The 17,772-nt window shown below is 40.6% G+C and overlaps 1 protein-coding gene and 1 long non-coding RNA gene across 2 annotated transcripts in view; one reads left to right on the top strand and one right to left on the bottom strand.

The window, feature by feature from the left end:
• The window catches only part of rpap1 (RNA polymerase II associated protein 1), a 17,537-nt gene extending 7,628 nt beyond the window's left edge, over positions 1–9,909 (top strand). Inside the window, exons 15-25 of the mRNA XM_079692841.1 lie at positions 4–141; positions 380–489; positions 662–857; positions 1,218–1,364; positions 3,259–3,401; positions 4,022–4,451; positions 4,959–5,077; positions 5,170–5,401; positions 5,515–5,691; positions 7,211–7,267; positions 9,143–9,909. Coding sequence (XP_079548967.1) covers positions 4–141; positions 380–489; positions 662–857; positions 1,218–1,364; positions 3,259–3,401; positions 4,022–4,451; positions 4,959–5,077; positions 5,170–5,401; positions 5,515–5,691; positions 7,211–7,267; positions 9,143–9,301 — 1,908 coding nt within the window. The 3' untranslated portion in view covers positions 9,302–9,909. The remainder of the gene's footprint in view (positions 1–3; positions 142–379; positions 490–661; positions 858–1,217; positions 1,365–3,258; positions 3,402–4,021; positions 4,452–4,958; positions 5,078–5,169; positions 5,402–5,514; positions 5,692–7,210; positions 7,268–9,142) is intronic.
• A 600-nt stretch (positions 9,910–10,509) lies between these two features.
• Positions 10,510–16,537, bottom strand: LOC307046589. Its single transcript, XR_013810154.1, has 2 exons — positions 12,033–16,537; positions 10,510–11,441 (listed from the first exon to the last, which is right to left on the bottom strand). It is a non-coding gene; the product is annotated as an uncharacterized lncRNA (long non-coding RNA).
• Positions 16,538–17,772: the final 1,235 nt, after the last annotated feature.

Raw genomic sequence — 17,772 nt, 5'->3', positions numbered from 1 at the left:
GGGTTGCAGGCATCCTTGTTGGGACATCTGAAGGGTTTTGTGAAGAGCCTTGATAACCCTGTTCAGCAGGAGAGCAGCCTGGCAGTGATACCAGCTTACCTGACCTACCTAGAGGCTTACTACCATCAACTCTCCAGACAGGTACCACTTACTGTGAACATTTAGAAAATTGATAGGAGATTGAATTCTCAACTATATTTTGAGGGAATCTTTCAATATCAACATGGATGAACTTTGCAAAGCTCCATTAAGTACATAACAAGTGGAACACAAATAATCATTAGATCAAGCTTAGTGCCAACAAAATGTAACAAAGGACAGTAAATGCAAAATGTGAAGCAAATGTTTGAACTAACATGAGTTCATTACTCTTCCTCAGAGCTGTTTCAAGCCAGTAGACACTCTTCAGGAGCTGGAGCGTCTGACGTCTGAGGTTCTCCTCCCGCTGCTCTCCCACCATGCTGTGCAGAGACTGATGAAGAACCTAAAGTATGTCTGAATTACCATGAGACCGGCAAAGCCATTATAGCTCTTGTTGATATTTTTAGTATTGTCCCTTACTGACAATATAGATGGAAATGTTCACAGTACTGTCTCAGGGTTCATTTGTTGACAGCTTTTTCTATTGTTATTCACTTTATTCTCTTTTTTTATACACCAGGTCTTCCTCAGTAGTGTGTAACGATCAGTCCAGTCCTCCGGGCCTGGAGCTGACTCCCAGCCTCCCTGGTTTGGCGTGCCCAGGGTGGAGGGACCGCCCGGGGCTTGTTGCTCCCAGCTCCCCCTTCCCCCTCCTCACAGGCCTGGGGCTGCTGCTGGAAACCATCACAGGCATCCACAAAGGCCTCAGCTGCAAGGTAAAGTTTAATCACTTCAGTATTTTTTTTAATGAAAGGACAGGGACAAACAACAAGAGCCACGAAAAAAAGAGCATGATGTTTTCTTTTATACCAACAAAGGCTTTATTTGTTTGGCAGTGTGCATGTTGTTCTATCACTGAGCCAAGTCATGCTGAATATATTCATTTAACCCCATACAACACTCTCTGTCCTTTTTCAACCCTTGCCTCGGATAAGGAAGAACTCTCTCACACAAACCCACAAATATGCAGGAACCTCTAAGTTAATATTTTGCTGCCATCTTGTGGTGAAATAGACAAAGTCCCATGTAGTTAATCTAATGATTTCCCTTTTCTGTGTTTCTCTCCCTCTTTGTAGTTCGCTGCTCTCCTCCTGTCAGAGCCTGTGGTTGGTTACCTGCGTTGTTGCAGTCAGGCCACGCCCACCCTGTCTCACACCGGAGCCTGGCTCCTCCGTCATGAACACCACCTCCTCTACCTGCTGCTGCAGCTGGCACACAGACTGGTAGGCTTCACCTTGGATCAGAAACAGTCTTTTGATACATCGAGTTTAGTCTCTGTTGCATTGTCTTCTGTGACCTACTGCCAATGTTTCAGGTTGTAGTGGTTTCTGTCATATACCAAATCCAGGTCCTAATATTAATGGCTCATAACACTTCCTTATTTTTGTCTCTGTTTTTGTGCAGAATATTTTAATCAATTTCATATTTGCCACATAACATTATTTCCTATTGTGAGACATTAATCCATTATCAGGAGTTGATAGGGGAATCAGAATCGATTATCTTGCATACAAGAATTAAGGGTCGTTTATTGTAACAAACGGTTGCACAACGAATTGCAGTGCAAAATGCAAAAAGTCAAGACATGCCTAAACAAATGAATAACATGCATTTGTTTTTCATTTGCATAATAGTAGCATGACTAAATTGAGTATTTATTCAATATATGATCATATTAATTACTATCAGCCATCAAACTCATACTACAGGCTTAGTGTGATACATGTTCCAAAAGGATCCTACACTGAGGCCTTATTCCTCTTTCTGTTATTCATCCTGTGAAGCATTTACTATTATGGGCTGTTTTCATCAACTTTTTTTTATAAATTCTGGTTATTTGGGTGATTTCCAGTATCTAAGGGTTTTCCTAGCAGCCTCTGAGATGCCTAACATGATTACTGAAAATGTTCCACTTGATTATTTATGTATATGGGGTCTGTCCCATAATAGACGTAGTCAAAATGCTCAAGTTCTATAATTGTTCCCCAGAAGGGATGGACTCATGGGCTTTCCCAAACCGTGTATGAAAGTGCCTTTGTCTTTCTGACATCTCGAACACATACAGTAATTATGTTGATTAAATCTATTTTATTGAGTCTTGCTGGTGTCCAATAATATCTTCGCATTGTTTTCCTAATTGGATAATTTTCCGTTGAACTTCCCTTATGTATTCTTGTTTATTATTTGTTGCCATTTCCCTTGCCCCTTTACAGACCCGACTGTAACTCTTTCTCCCACAATATTTGAAGGTTCTTACAGTCATTGCTCAACAGTTGGTTGGTCTGTTTTGTAAATTATAGAAGCGTGTGTGTAGAAGTCTTAATGTAACTTCTATCATTAGGTTGAATCCTCAAGGTCATACACCTCCTGATCTGAACAGATGAATTAGATTATATTTTCAGAGTAAGACACAAACACACCAGCGTCATATAAATCAGCAAAAGAACATATCCCATTAAGATGCCACTTCTTCCTATATGCTTGCACTGCTTACCCCATGCTAATCATAAAGTTTTGCCACAAGGTAGAATACAATTTAACAACAAAAACAATGTAATGCTTCTTTACAGTGTACCGGTATGTATTAAGGTCCAGATTGCTTTGGAGTGAGACATGATGGGATCCAATACATTATGCGAACACTTATGAACAACTAAATCAAAATGATAACTTTAACTGATTATTTATGTTCGAGTGTTATTGCTATTGTTATCGCTATTTGGGCCAGTTTTAATATAAATCCAGTATAATCTTGAGTCTTGTAACCCTAGATGTTTTTGACCATAGGTAAACACATTTTACACACTTAAACCCTGGGGTTTTCCCCTCCTATAAAAAGATTAATATTTGTGGCAATACAGTAAGTGTTAATATCATAAGTATGTAATTGAATTTTGGTCCAACCACCATTTTTATCACATTAACCAACCATAGTGTGAGCATAGTTGTCCCGCCACTTATCGAAATGAATTTCATTTTGTTTTGTAGCACTGGTTCAGAGTTGAATGTAGGTATGCCTTCCACATTCCAGCTTTGTTTAATTCCAAAGTGTTTCATGTAAGATTGTATTTTGGACAAATCTGATCTTTTCACCTCAAAAACATTGGCTTCTTTCAGGTGTCCATTGACCCAGAAGTAGCCAAACACGCCTCGCTCTACCACCAGGTGGCGCTGGTTCTGCTGCCCTGGTTGTTACCTGGCAGTGAATATCTGGGGCATGAACTGCTGTCCACCATCATCTTCAGCAAGGACTTTATATCGTAAGCTTACATTTACTTGACTTAGTTTGAACACTATCAAACCAAACAGCCTCTTCTGTTTTGATAATACATCTAGTCCAAAGTATTGCTAAGTGCTGGAGAAATACGGCAGATTATTTTTTCATATTCATAGTTTCAGGTAAAATGAGACTGAGGGGATATTTGCAGTGTGTGTTACAGTAGCAAAGAAGAGTACAACAACAAGAGGCATTTGGAAAAATAAGCAAGATATGATAAATAAGTAAAAAGTAAAAAGCTAAATATGTAAGGGTACATTTTAATCAAGCAGGTTATCATTGCAAAGAAAACCCAGGCAGGGCGAACCGCTGCACCAGATTACCGCCTATTAGAGGGCTACTCTTTAAACAAATCACTCATTTGAAACAAAAGATAGATTTTGAAATGGATTTGATTGATTATAAAAGGATTTGATCAATTCTCATTGGTGTAAATGACCAATCAAAATCAACTCCTTAACTTTGTAATATAATATTATAAGTGGGTAGACAGACAGAACTTTTGAATGATTAAGATAGGAGAATATTCTTTTTCCACCAAAAGTGTAGTTCCTCTTCTTTATAACCGTATACTCAGTTGATATGAATTTGTTTGCTTTCCAGTGAGGGCCACAGCGGAGGACCTGAGGCCGTGGAGCTGGGGGAGCTGAAGCTCCAGGAGGAGACACCCAGCTCCTCCCCCTCTCTGCAGACGGTTGGAGCTCTGCTGAGAGAGGCCTGCGTCCAGCTGCCCTCCATCCGAGGCTCCTTCCTCACTCAGCTGGCGTACCTGGAGCCGTCCGTGCTGACGTCCCGGGACGCTCTCCTCGGCCGCAGCCCCTGGATCCGCTCCCACCTCCTCCCAGAGCTCACCGGTCCCACCGTGCCATCCGATTGGCCCTACCTCCCGCTCGTCAGCCTGTATGAGAGGACAGGGTCGTCAGACGGTGGAGGGTTGGGGGTGGAGGAACTCCCTCAGTGGGCTCTGCATGCCGTGACCCACTGTCTGCAGTGGCTGCTGCTGCTGGAGGTCTGGAGGGAGGAGGCACTGAAGGTACAGACTGTCACTCTGGCACCTCTCTGTCATGCATGTACATGTGTGCACCTATACCTGTATTCCAATGCATGTGTTTATTGAATAGTGTATTCAAAATATCTATAAACAGAGTGGAAAACTGATTTTCCCCTGGGGGATCAATACAAGTTCATCTTAATGCTTAAGATATGTCAATTTTATTCTATTTAAAACCTTTTTTTATTACAATTCTATGCTAGCTATGCAAAAACTATGCGAAAAGCAATGCCCACTCTCATTTAAAGTTACTTAATGTTCTGAAGCTTGATTGAGTTGGTGACTTCCAGTCTTTGAGAAGTACTTGTATTTGTATTTGTATAAATTGATTAATCAAATATAATTGTGAATTTTTGCCCAAATAATAATATACCTTCATGTATAAAAACTTCTAATCAATAATACAGATCCTGTTGTAGTCAATAATTTCTTCTGGTGGGTCTATATTGTTATAGTATCTAACCTCCAGAACATGTTGTCATGTTGCAGGTGATCCCTCCTGTCGCCAAGCTCGCCCGTCTGTCCTGTGTCTTCCTGTGTTCCAGTGACCTGTTCCTGGAGACACCTGTGCAGAAACTGACCTGGGGTCTGTTCAGGCTCCTGACCAGGTCTGAACATGTTTGATATCCTTTTCTCTTTCCTTGCAAAACCTACATTTAGCACAGAGAACAGAGCTAAAACAAATCTCTTCCATTATCAGGCGATCCAGGCTGGACTCTTTGGACCTGGACGTCCCTCCTCCGGGTCTCGCCTCCTTCCAGGACCTGTACACGGCTCTTCTGACCCAGTACGAGGCCGTGTCCTTTGGAGACCGGCTCTTTGGCAGCTGGTTGTTGTTACCCCTGCAGAGGAGGTACAGCGCCACCATGAGGCTGGCTGTGTTCGGGGAACATGTGGGAATGCTGAGGTCACTTGGAGTCACTCTGGAACAGGTAATGATGAGGAGGCTTTTTCATGGGCTTTCACAATATCAACACAAACGTTCTATGATTATTTAACTTTTGATTTGGAACAATTACTTATCTCTCTGTGTCTTGATTCGTAGCTCTCCATCCCTATCGAGCGGTTCACCTCTCCCCCTGAAGACTCCCTCCCTCTCCTCAATCTCTACTTCCGCTCTCTGGTCACGGGGACCCTGAAGCCCCGCTGGTGTCCGCTCTTATACGTGGTTACCTTGTCTCACGTCAACTCCTTCATCTTCTCTCAGGACGCTGCAGCACAGGTAGAGCAAACAGGCCAAACCAGATGAAGTCTGCTTGTCTATCAACTGAATAACGGAAAAAATGACTTGCTCAGTTTACTTGAGACTTGTTAGACAAACCCTTACATTTTAGAAAAGATCCAAAAAAAGCAGCAGATACAACGGTTATGTTTCACGTTAGTTAAACATTGAATGATGGCATTTGTGCTGCATTTATGAATGTCATAAACTCCCCACTGGAACATTTTACATGAGACAATAATTACCACGTTGTTTAAATCTCAGAGCAATGCATATACATTTTTTTTTGTATCGTCCATGTTGTTTCCTCACTATGACATGAAGCTCAAAGCTGATTAGAAATGGGCTATTTGAGGAGCCTGTGAAATAGGGCTGCACGATATTGAAAAAAAATTACATTGCGATATTTTTTCCCCCCTTTTTTAACTATATTTAACCGGATGAAGGAGTTTAGTCACGGACGTCTGGATCTTAACTGGTAGACTCATCATACCTTAAGTCATGATCCAACATGTCATGATAATGCATGTTGCTTACCCTCAAATAAGTGGGTTCACCTGTGAATGAAGGAGAGAAGAACCTTTTTGTATCCAAAATAGTTCCAGATGGCAGATGTTGCTTTTCTTTTTGGAAGTAGATCTTCACTCTCGCTGGTATTGTCCTCCTGTGCCTCGCTCATTTTTTACCGGTGTTTTGATGGTCTGCAAACTAGTGGGGCGGGGCCTGCTGTGATCTGATCAAGAATGATTGTGATTGGTGGTTTGCTGTGCATGCAGAGCCTGCATGTCACTCACTCAAGTACCCCTGACATGAGAGCCGCGCAAGTTTTCCTTTTGTAGCAAGCAGCAAAATAATTGTAACATGACGTGTTTGAGTTAATGCATATCGCACGTCCTAAAAATGAAAAAATATATATATATTATTATTCAAAAATAATAAAATCGCACGTCCCTGCGATGTGAATATCGTGCACACGCACATCGCGGTTATCACAGTCCTACTGTGAATGCACCATTGGCCTTGGATATTTGGTTTATGTTTTGTGGCTTTTTTAAATCAACCACAGTGAAACCTGGGGCAAACTGCCACACATTTATTTTTTTTAGCAAATCCAGGACATGCAGCATCTGCACTGAATAGGAAATTTGATTATTATTCAAACGGTTTTATGGGGATTTCTGCACATGTTATGCTCAAGAGAAAATAAGCTAGCTGATTTTACGTGTCATGTGTTATTGATAAACTGTCAAAGGAACAACCTCCGAGTTGGGTTCACTTCGTTTGGCACCTCATTATGGATATAAGGAATGGTATGTGAGTTTTCTTTTTGAACACCCTAGAATAAGAAACACATTCAGTGAGTCCGACTGTGTTTAAAAAAAGACCGTGTTTTTGAGCAGTTTAGCTGAAAGCGCAAACGCATGCAGGTGTGGAGTTTATAAAGTAAACACAGAGACGTGCGTCAGGGCAGAACATCAATGAAGCCTTTCATCTGTTAATCCCTTCGTCTCTTTTACAGGCGGTTGAAGCCGCACGACAAAGCATGCTGAGGAAGATCTACTACCTGACAGATGAGGTACATTTTCTGCTTTTTCTGTTGTTGCAATCAACAGATGTTTCTATCTGGCTGTCTCTGATGTCAAAAAGGCTGCGGGGTGTTTATTGAGTGTACCGACTCTTCTTTTCACCTCTGATGATGTTTTCTCTACAATCCTCTTGTTTTTCCTCGTTACCAAAACCAATTCAAGTCACTTTTAATGATCAGCATTCCACTTTAAGTCCTGCAGTGATAGCATGTCGAAACAGTGTGTGATTTTTACACCAGTTTTTCCCAACGATTTTTGGTCAGATTTCCCCCAACAGCCCTTCCAGGTCATAGAACATTGAACAAGAACATTTTACCGACATCATTTTCGTTTTTCTACAGATATTTGTTGAATTGATGTAATTTAACACTACTGCATCTTACTGTATTTGTTCATACAGTAGAATTGATAATGTTGACTTTGGTTTGATCCAGTATTTGGACATTTGAACCAATGATTAGTTTTCTATATTTCAACACTTATCCTTACATGTGACCCGCTCTATCGAAATCAGTCGGAAGTCGCAATGGCTCATTTCAAAATAAACGTGGATTTGCGTAAAAAAAAATCCACGTTCGGGTGTTTTGTTTGATTTTAAATAAACAAAGTCTTGGCTTTCAGAATATGAAACTTTTATTTCCAAAATCACACAATACATACATTTTTGAAGCTTGTAAAGGGAAGATGACAGGCACCTCTCACTCCCCCCTCCCCCCCCCTCTCGCTGAAATTATGAATGACAGCTGGTGTTTTCTCTGGGAAACAAACACAATACACACAAACGCAAAAATACACAAACACACACATAAGTACACACACACACACACACACACACTCGCGAGCTTCCCCCAGACCAGGAAGCTAAACGAAAATATTTTCCCTCCGTACTATTTTGATCATTTGCTCCGCTAGTAATCGATTGATGGATTCCAGAGAAGAGGAAACTTTGAAGGCCTTTTTCTCAAAATGATGACTCTGTGACAGTCATTATATAATGTGACATATTTTGCTTAATATTTGGAGTACAACAACAATCCTGATATCATTAGAAAGCTAGGAATCTCCTCTTTCCAACAGTGTATACAAATCAAAATGTATCTTCGGGTCAATGGGACTGATTCGATAGAGCAGTTCACATTTAAGCTAACTAATTCAACCATTTATTGATTCCCTTTAAGCTTTAGATTATAATGCATTTCTGCAGATTTTACTACCTTAACTTTACTGAAATATGGTTTTTGAATGCAGGACTTTCACTTGTAGTTTAGTAGTTTTACTTTTCCACCTCTGCTTTAGCTAACTGGTTAGACTTATTTCTCCCCTTGCCAACTCATTTTTAAGTCAAGTTGTTAAATGTGGGGTAAGTAATTTTGGAGAAACCAGCTCGAGTGCGCTAGAATTTGAAAATACACAGCCGGAGAAAATCTGCCACTTCCTTACAGAGCCCCTCCTCCAACACACACGAACGTGCACATGACCAATGAGGGCACGAGATAAGTTTGTGCACAGATGGAAGGCTGACAGGCAGGTAGGCCATCCAGTTATTTTAGCCGGGCCGGCTAAAAGGATTGGTTGAGCTTTTTACAGTACTACGGCTTCCAGAGATGACATTTTTTTATGGATTTTTTGTCAAAGCACTAAAGATATTCATTGCTATCGGGATGCCAAGAGCATTCCATGGAATATAACAAAAAGTGTATCTCGAGCCGGTTTCTCAAACTTACCTACCCCACCTTTAAGTGTTCTTGTGTTACAGCTGTATCAATAATGATTTTTCAGTGTTTGTTGGGCTTCTCCTCAATCTTTTCACACTGCACCCACCACCTATGCTCACCTCCTTTTCATTCTCTTTGTCTCATTTCCAGGTGTTGAGGAACCACTTGCTTCTCTTCCGTCTGCCGCAACTGAACTCAGAGTTTGGCTTCGATATGTTCGAGCAGTTGCCTCCCATTAGAGCAAAACGTCTAGAGAGCATCCTCAGACTGCAGATCGGCAGCGATGACAAAGGTGACAGAGGGCAGTAGGCAGTGAAAAAATAAAATGGTAGCGAGCCAAAAACAGATCCAGAGAAGGGACAGTATGGGACTGTCAGGAAACCAAAGGAGAGACTAAGAGAAACACGAGTAAGAGAAAGTGAGACATTCAAGAGACAAAATGTCGACCATAACATTTTCTGTGGCCTCTCTTCTCAGAAAACCTAATCTGAGGTGGATTTGGCCTGCTCGCAATGTTTAGCACTTCTTTGAACCTGCTACACACATAAAAAGGTTAGATTTCACAATCTAAGACTATATTTTGACAGACCATCTGTTGACATTGTCTGTTAAAGTGTGTCATGTTATCTGAGGTTACATGAACCCATCTGAGCTAAACAAGCCCAGTCAAACTAAAGGTTGAATATCAATGTTAAAAATGAAGTGCAGATTCAGCGAGGCTCAGGTTGTCATCTTTTCCTCTAATACCTTTCCTCTTAGCAGACTGGAGGGATTACATGTTGAGATATTAGCACTTTCCTGTCAGCGTGTGTCTAATGATCTTAAAAACAGACCAGAGTCATTATTGGTACCTCAGAGTAAAGATAAATGTTCTTCTTTACAAGTGCCTGAAATGCTCTAATAAAACATTATTTCCAGTTTGTGTAATGCCTTTTTATTGTTTAATCAAAATCACAGCAAATACAGTGTACAGTATAGCAATAGAATTAAACTGAGTCTGAAGGGCTTTTCTTTATTGACAGTCGCTCCACGAATGCAAATGCATTGATTAAAAGGGGGCAGCGCACATTTTGTTTTCATTGGTATAACCAAGTTAAAATGGGGTTAAAGACCCTCCAACATCTAGAGGGGGTCTCTCGGGATCGCTGGGGCGGATTTTTCTCCGTGTCACTGATCAATCACACTCACATCACAGGTACTTCACATTTGATTTCCCTTGAAGCAGCTCCCATAAGGGGCCGGTGTGTTTCCAGTGTGTGTGCTTATACTTCCTCTGTTAGATAACACGTTCTTCTGCATCACTTCAACCTCTCCTCAGAGACTGACAGAGACAACTCTTTTCTTTACTGCTGTCTGTAATATTCCACCTGGAATTGGTTATTTCAGATATAACCTGAGGAGGTGAATATATTTGTGTATCAGCCTACTTATGCATTTTATAAATATTCTGAACAATAAACTGAATTTATCTACCAGGCAACCTTTCATTTAGGGTTTGGAGATTTGAATGGTTTAGATTCAAGACTCAATGGTTTTATTGTCATGCACAAAGCTACAGTTTAGAAATGACAATGAAATTCTTCTGACCTGAGCTCCAGTAATCCAACATATATAATAATAATATAATACAAAAATACAAAATAAAAAGTAGTGCAAAAAGTCTATATACATGTAAATAGAATATGATATGTACAAGAACAGAATATGAAATAAAATAATGTTAATTAAGACTAAATGAAATACAGTTTATTGCGTGGATGACTATTTATATAAATAAGTATATCGCAAGATGACAAACAGGAATGTTTATCGGGGCACTTGACAGAGCTCAGGTGTTTAACAGTCTTCTGGCCTGTGGGATGAAACTGTCTCTGAGTCTGGTGGTTTTAGTCCGGGTACCGCCTGCCAGACGGCAGCAGACAGCACAGTTTGTGGCTGGGGTGATGGGGGTCTTTTATAATCCTGAGGGATTTCTTCCTGAGCCGCTGGGAGTAGAGGTCCTCCATGGATGGCAGCTCCGTCCTGGTGATGTGCTGTGCAGTTTTCACCACCCTCTGTAAAGCCTTACGATTGAGGGCGGTGCAGCTGCCGTACCAGGCCTTGATGCAGCCGGTCAGGAAACTCTCTATGGGGCACCTGTAGAAGTTTCGGAGTATCCTGGAGTCCACGTTGAACCTCCTCAGCCTGCGGAGGAAGAAGAGCCGCTGTCGAGCTCTTTTGGAGATGGTGTTAGTGTGATGAGTCCATGTCAGGTCCTCAGTGATGTGGACACCGAGGAACCTGAAGCTGCTCACTCTCTCCACCGTAGTCCCATTGATGGCGATGGGGGGCGTGTCCCTCTCTCTGCTGCTTCCTGTAATCCACAATAAGCTCCTTGGTTTTGCTGACGTTGAGATGGAGGTTGTTATCCTGGCACCAAGATGTCAGGTTTCGACCTCCTCTCTGTACGCTGTTTATAATGATACAAATTGGCCCTTATCAGACATATAGACTATACATCGTTGACACTATCGGCCAATTAATACACTGATATCATCTGAAAAGAGGGGAAATCCAGTACACAACTGTTTCAATGAGGTTATTTCAATGGATTTGTTCACATGTACATCATTACAAATCTGTTTTTATTTGTATTGTGGTTAGAGAACATTCCCACCACTGCTGATTAACAAAAGTGAAACCCTTCATGGTTTGCACAGAACCAAAGCTGATTGCAGCTTGGCAGCAGGTCCACATTCTTTGGGAGTGTTTTCACCCATTTAAAGTTATGTCACTGATTCTAGTATAACAACAATAAGAGTAAGTAATCCTCACAAAATAATTGTACATGCAAAAACCTTGACTTGTTAAAACGTAGCTCTTTAAATGCTTTATAGCAGAACTCCTCAGCGTGGTTTTAACGCAGCTGTAAAGATCTCCACATCTCTCTCCTTAAACCTGCTCCGTTTTAGGAACAGTTTTTTGGACTGAGATCAGTTTATTCAAGTTATTGAAGGCTCACTGAAATGTCACAATAGATTACATTTGTACAGTTATTTACCTTGTTTTGATCTGTGGAGCTGACTCAGGTGGAGTCCAGCTCATAATGAGCAGGAGGTTTTCTGATCCAGGGAGGAAAAACATCCTTCTGGCACTGAAGTTTAATATAAAAGCAATGCGAAGACAACATTCAGGTTGTGGTCTCAAATACATTTGAATTGTCTTTATCTTCATTACGGTTGTCGAGGTTCATTTCTGCCTCTTGGTAAACTGATTTGTTTTCATATTTTCATTTTCACTATCATCCAAACTTTCAAATTAACAGGTCAGAGGCTTGGCTTGGCACCACCACCTTGATGTCATGTTGTTTATTCATTCCTTTGTTTGGAGCTCTCAGATAAACACACACTGTCCTTGTTGCGTTTGTATTTTGAACACATAAAAAAAGTATTGATTTATTGGCTAGATTCTTGTTCCCTGAACTTCCTTGGCACGTCATTAGCCGTTGAAAGAAGGGCTTCTCCTGCGGGTTTCCAGTACTCGTTCACTCCACATCTGGTCTGCGTTTGGTCTCATTCATGGGGATACCATTACAAAAGTGAGGAATCTGCAGACAGCCGCACATCATTTAATAGTAAAATTACCTATGTGATTTCAAAGTTTTAAAGAAAACCTCAAGGCTAGCTTCTCTCAATAATACAATCTCAAATCTACTGCATTCAATACTAAAGCTGCTTTTTTCCCTCGTTGGTTAAAATATTTAATTTATAGTTCTAATATTTCACGATAAGCATAGTTTTTCTAAAATGATTACATAGATTTCTCTACGAACCTCTTCATTTGGATACCAGTTGTACAAACATTCCATTTGATAAAGGAAGAGACAGTAATCTGTGTTTTTAAGCCTCCTCTGATCTCTATCTCCTAGAAAAAGCATACGAACTTTTCAGTGAACTTTAAAATGACTTCTTTATGTTTCGACTTGCAGTTGCTGCCAGCACAGTGCATTATCATTTCTGTTTTGATTGCATTGGATGGTTCATGAATTTGATTGTAAATGGTTACAGTTAGTTGGTGCACATTAAATAAGGAGACATTAAAAATGTTATTGGTATTTTAAATGAAGAAAAGTTTGACATTTTGGGGAAATAATGTTCGTCTTGCCCACCCACCATTTCTCCTTTTTTTTTCTCCTTGCATTTCTAAATCATTCTCCTGTCCTTCCCACTTCCATGTTACCCTCCGGGATCTTTCCTTCTGCAGAAGTTTCCCACGAAAGCCGTGCCTCCAGCGGCGAGCACTGGTCCCGCTTTCTCAGATCTGAGGAGTCTCCATGATGTCTCAACCTCCTGCATGCAAATACATCTTTTTAGGATATGTACGATAGAAGGTGGAATACTGGAGAACAATATTTCGACACCCCACTGCTGGTGCTTAACTCAGCCACTTAAAAAGAAAACAAATCTGGAGCCAATTAAGTGAATAAACCTCTGAGATTAAACCTTTAAATAAATATGTTGAATAGTTGGCAAACACCTAAGTGGATACTTTGTTTTTATTTCTGCTCATTTGCCACAGCAGGAAGGTATATCAACACCCTGGGTAATTACTCCTCTAATAACATCTTCCATTCAAATTCTTCTCAAATAAATCAGAGCTGGATGGAAAAGGAACATCTAAATAAAGCTTAGCGTTAGTTCTTTCAAGAAGAATGGTATACATTCAGTCCGCAGCTGCTTATAATCAGCTCATCACGGGCGTTCTCTTTAACCTATTACATTTACCTCATTCTCCAGCAGCCAATCACCGAGCTGCAGCCAAACTTTAAAATGGTTCTCCTCTCTCCTGCAGTCAGCTGTGATTTCATGTTGTCATGCTGCCGCCCGCCTCCTCCCCATCCACCTCCTTTCATCATACCCAGTGCCAGGAGAGTTAATCCAAAGACCTCATCACACCTCCTCTTCATCCCATCTCCTCATCAAATCCAGATCTTCAGCATCATCACCAGTGTCTAGACCCCGGGGGGTTCCCTATATGCTCACGGCTGCATTTCCCCCTTTAGATATACGATTTCAGGATCGGGGGCTAATCGCCAAAGACTTAACATTTATCATGTGACATGTGTCAATAAATGTTCTTGTACAAAATGAAGTCTCTCCTGATTGAAATGTAAACAGTTTACAATTGAGTAAAACATGTAATAGTGTGAAGGCATGATTATACTGATCTACAAGTTTCTGTTTGACTCGTTCTGTACGATATCTATGTTACAGTGAAACAGCTTACTTGACTTCAGTTTGATTATATTTTATGTCATTTTAAGTACTGGTGGAAAGTACATTTAGTCAAAAGCTGTATCATTTTATAGGTACTTGTACTTCCACTTCCACCGGCCACTTTTTGCTTTTACGCTAAAACTCAGATGCAATAAAGGCACAAATTCATTTGCAGATTCAAATGAATTGTAAAATACATGATGCATTATTGATTATAGTTTCTTTATAAAGTAATTAACTCCATCTTTACCATCTGCAAACATCAAAGTGATCCACACAATAAAGCACCAATGATCATAATAACAGATAATGTGCGTACTTCTGAAGAAATAAAAAAACATCTATTTTCAAAACAAGAAGTATAAAACTGACGATTGTCATTTATTGCCTCAATCCGCTGCTGTCCTTTCATCTGTAAAATATGAGAGCAGTTGAACCATCAAAAATGTATTACAGCAGTGCGGCTCCGGGAGTGTGACCACGAACATGCTGTTAGACAACTGTGGTTTGAAGTGATTTCAGAGCTAAGAGCATCAGATGTTCATTTCTGCAGGAAGTAGCTAACGAGATTTCTGTGAGAATAAAAGCACACACTTGGGCTGAAGAGCCCCGATTAAGAGTTAATAGACTAAGACAGTGTGCCATTGTTACAAGATCACTGTGGTGTTCGCTTTATGCCTCAGCTGCAAACGTGGAATAAGTCTTTGTGTGTATGGATACATTATAACACCCTTTACTGTTTTTTAGCTATTGATGTCACCCGAAGTGAGCTTTGAAGATGATTAGAGCTGTAACTGCTGTTGAGAGCTGCTAAATCTCCTTAGCTAAAGCATCAAAGCGCATCGGCCTTCAAAAGGTACGAAGGTCGATGCGCTGTGTTCACCATGTTAAGAGCAAGCACCGTATGTAATCAGAGGAAGCGAGACGCAGGTAGAATACATGACAGCAATTGATTTGGCTTCTGGTTCTTGTTATTTTCCTTAGACCACAGCAACAATCTCTTTTTGGCTCTCGTTTATTATTTGGCTCAGAGTTTTAACAAGCATTAATCTCCAAGCTTTATGATTTGCATTTCGGACCAATATGTTAAATTCTAATATGACAAAGTTGAGCTCAACTCCTGCTTAAAACACCCATGAGACAGATTATCCTTTTTTAAGATTCTGACTGTGCCTCAGGTCCAGATAAGGGAAACTCTTTGAAGAATTTGACAGCTTTTGTAATGCTCAGAAGTCCTTAGAAATCCTGATTGTAATTCTCCTGTCTCACCAGGAAGAGATGCTGTTTGGACAGCTGTCACTTTCGTGGCTCCCACTTTCCAAAGTCAGAGACATGCGGGGACTTAAGTGGACTAAATGAGTGTCACCAGGTCCTAATGTCATTAGGCTCTGTTGTAATTCACTGAAACTGATTATATTAGAGGGGGGACATGATGCTCTCACGATGTCCCGCAAACAAAGCCTGCCTTCAGGCCACAGCAACTCTCATGGCAGAAATAAAAAAAACAAGAAGAGAGAGAGTAAGAGGCAAAGCGGCTGGAATTGCTAATGTTTGCACAAAGGAGCTGGTGTGAAACTTTTTTAAAGGGGTATGTGCATCAATAGTCAGCCCTGCATGCAAGCGTTTGACTGAGCCGATGCGCGTGAATTTGTATGTGTGGTGCATAACACACCAAAGATGTATTAATGAGTATAAATTATTGCCCTCCACCATGCCTCGCTGATATCAGTGCTTGAAAAAGGAAAAGAACACACTGGATACATTAATCTTGAGGATCTGGTGTACCTGTGTGTGTGTGTGTGTGTGTGTGTGTGTGTGTGTGTGTGTGTGTGTGTGTGTGTGTGTGTGTGTGTGTGTGTGTGTGTGTGTGTGTGTGTGTGTGTGTGTGTGTGTCAAACTTCTGAAATGCCTGTTCTCCTTGGCCTCATCATTAAAAAGTGTAAAATAAACCGCACAAATGATTATCAGTGTCTGTATCTGCTGGGTCCATGTTCAAAGCACTGCACTTTCTCACTGCCACAATGTGTTTGAGTCACGTTTGCTGCTTCCATCTCTTTCTTTCTTGTCTACTGTCTGATCTTTCTCTGAAGTTTGTGGAGTATTAAATATTAAACATCAGGATAACAGGAGGGTTAGCCTCCTGAGCCGGGTCAAAGATGTGTCAAATGAATAGAAATTCATTTTAAAGCTCAAGACCAAGTGGGAATTCCTCCACTTTAGCTTTCTCTGTGTGTGTGGGTGTTTGTGAAAGAAAAGGAAACACAAGGAAACTAACAGATGAGGAAGCAGAAAGATACAACAAGTATCTCACAGAGCACTCTGGATTTAAGTTTGGGGTTATGTAACTTCAGTGTTATTCAGGTACAGACTAGAGTCGTTGTATTGAACATCTTGCCATTTGATCAAATTCTAATAAAAAGAATATTGAAAATTTCAAAGGAAATATTGTTATCAGTTAAATACATTTTTAACAGCATTACATGCCTGCAGATTGAGCGGCAGTCTGAAACAATGACAGTAATGTGTCCTACTGTAACCTCTGTAACATTGTTTGATGACATTCATCCATGCAGCGTGTGGATTTATCTGTATGAATAACACTCCTCAGGGTTTATGATAGTGGCTTGACAGAGTTGTCTTTGGATTCAAAATGCCCACATAAATAAAGATTTGTGAAGCCTTTAAATGCTGCGGGACAACTCAATTCACACCGTTACACAGAGATAAACTGAATGCTATACATTCTCAATGTTTACCCAGCTGTTTTATATCAGCCGTGTGATTTTGCTGCATGAACGTCCCCTGAAGGTTTTTACTTGTATCTCAAAATGTACAATAACATACATCACAGCAAAACCAACTGAAAAACTAAATGTAGGCACATTTGATCTTGATGTCAACACGACTTAGAGATAAACAGATCCCCGTCCCTGTGAATGAGTCTTCTTTCGCTTGGGTGGTTTGGTTTTGGTGTTGCAAGTTAATACTGATGGGTTTTTTCCTTTCAAATGTGAAACAGGCAGGGAGCATCAGCATACTATGAAACAACACAGACAAATTGTTCCCAATAAGTTGTTGCAGCTGCAGTGACTTCTCCCCTGAGGTGTTTAGACCAAAATAAAGAGAGAAGAAATGCCCTGAATTTATAAAGGTGGAAATTTAAGTGAGGCTTTTCCATTACAGCCATTAGCCTACAAACAGCAGTCGACAAACACACTAATTAATTAGTGCAGGGCATGTGTTGTGTGCGCCTGTGTGCGTGCTTATAAACACATTAAAACCGTCAATACTAAATGTTCACTTTAAATAAGAGCTTTGTGTTAAGCATTATCTATTAAACACCCTAAGTGTGATGACACACACACACACACACACACACACACACACACACACACACACACACACACACACACACACACACACACACACACACACACACACACACACACACACACACACACACACACACACACACACACACACACACACACACACACACACACGATGTGCAGGATGATCATTTTT

This window comes from Notothenia rossii (assembly GCF_949606895.1).
Source record: "Notothenia rossii genome assembly, chromosome: 7".
NCBI classification, from domain to species: Eukaryota; Metazoa; Chordata; class Actinopteri; order Perciformes; family Nototheniidae; genus Notothenia; species Notothenia rossii.
Note: the sequence above shows the minus strand (reverse complement) of the source record. Positions and strands in the feature narration are given on the sequence as shown.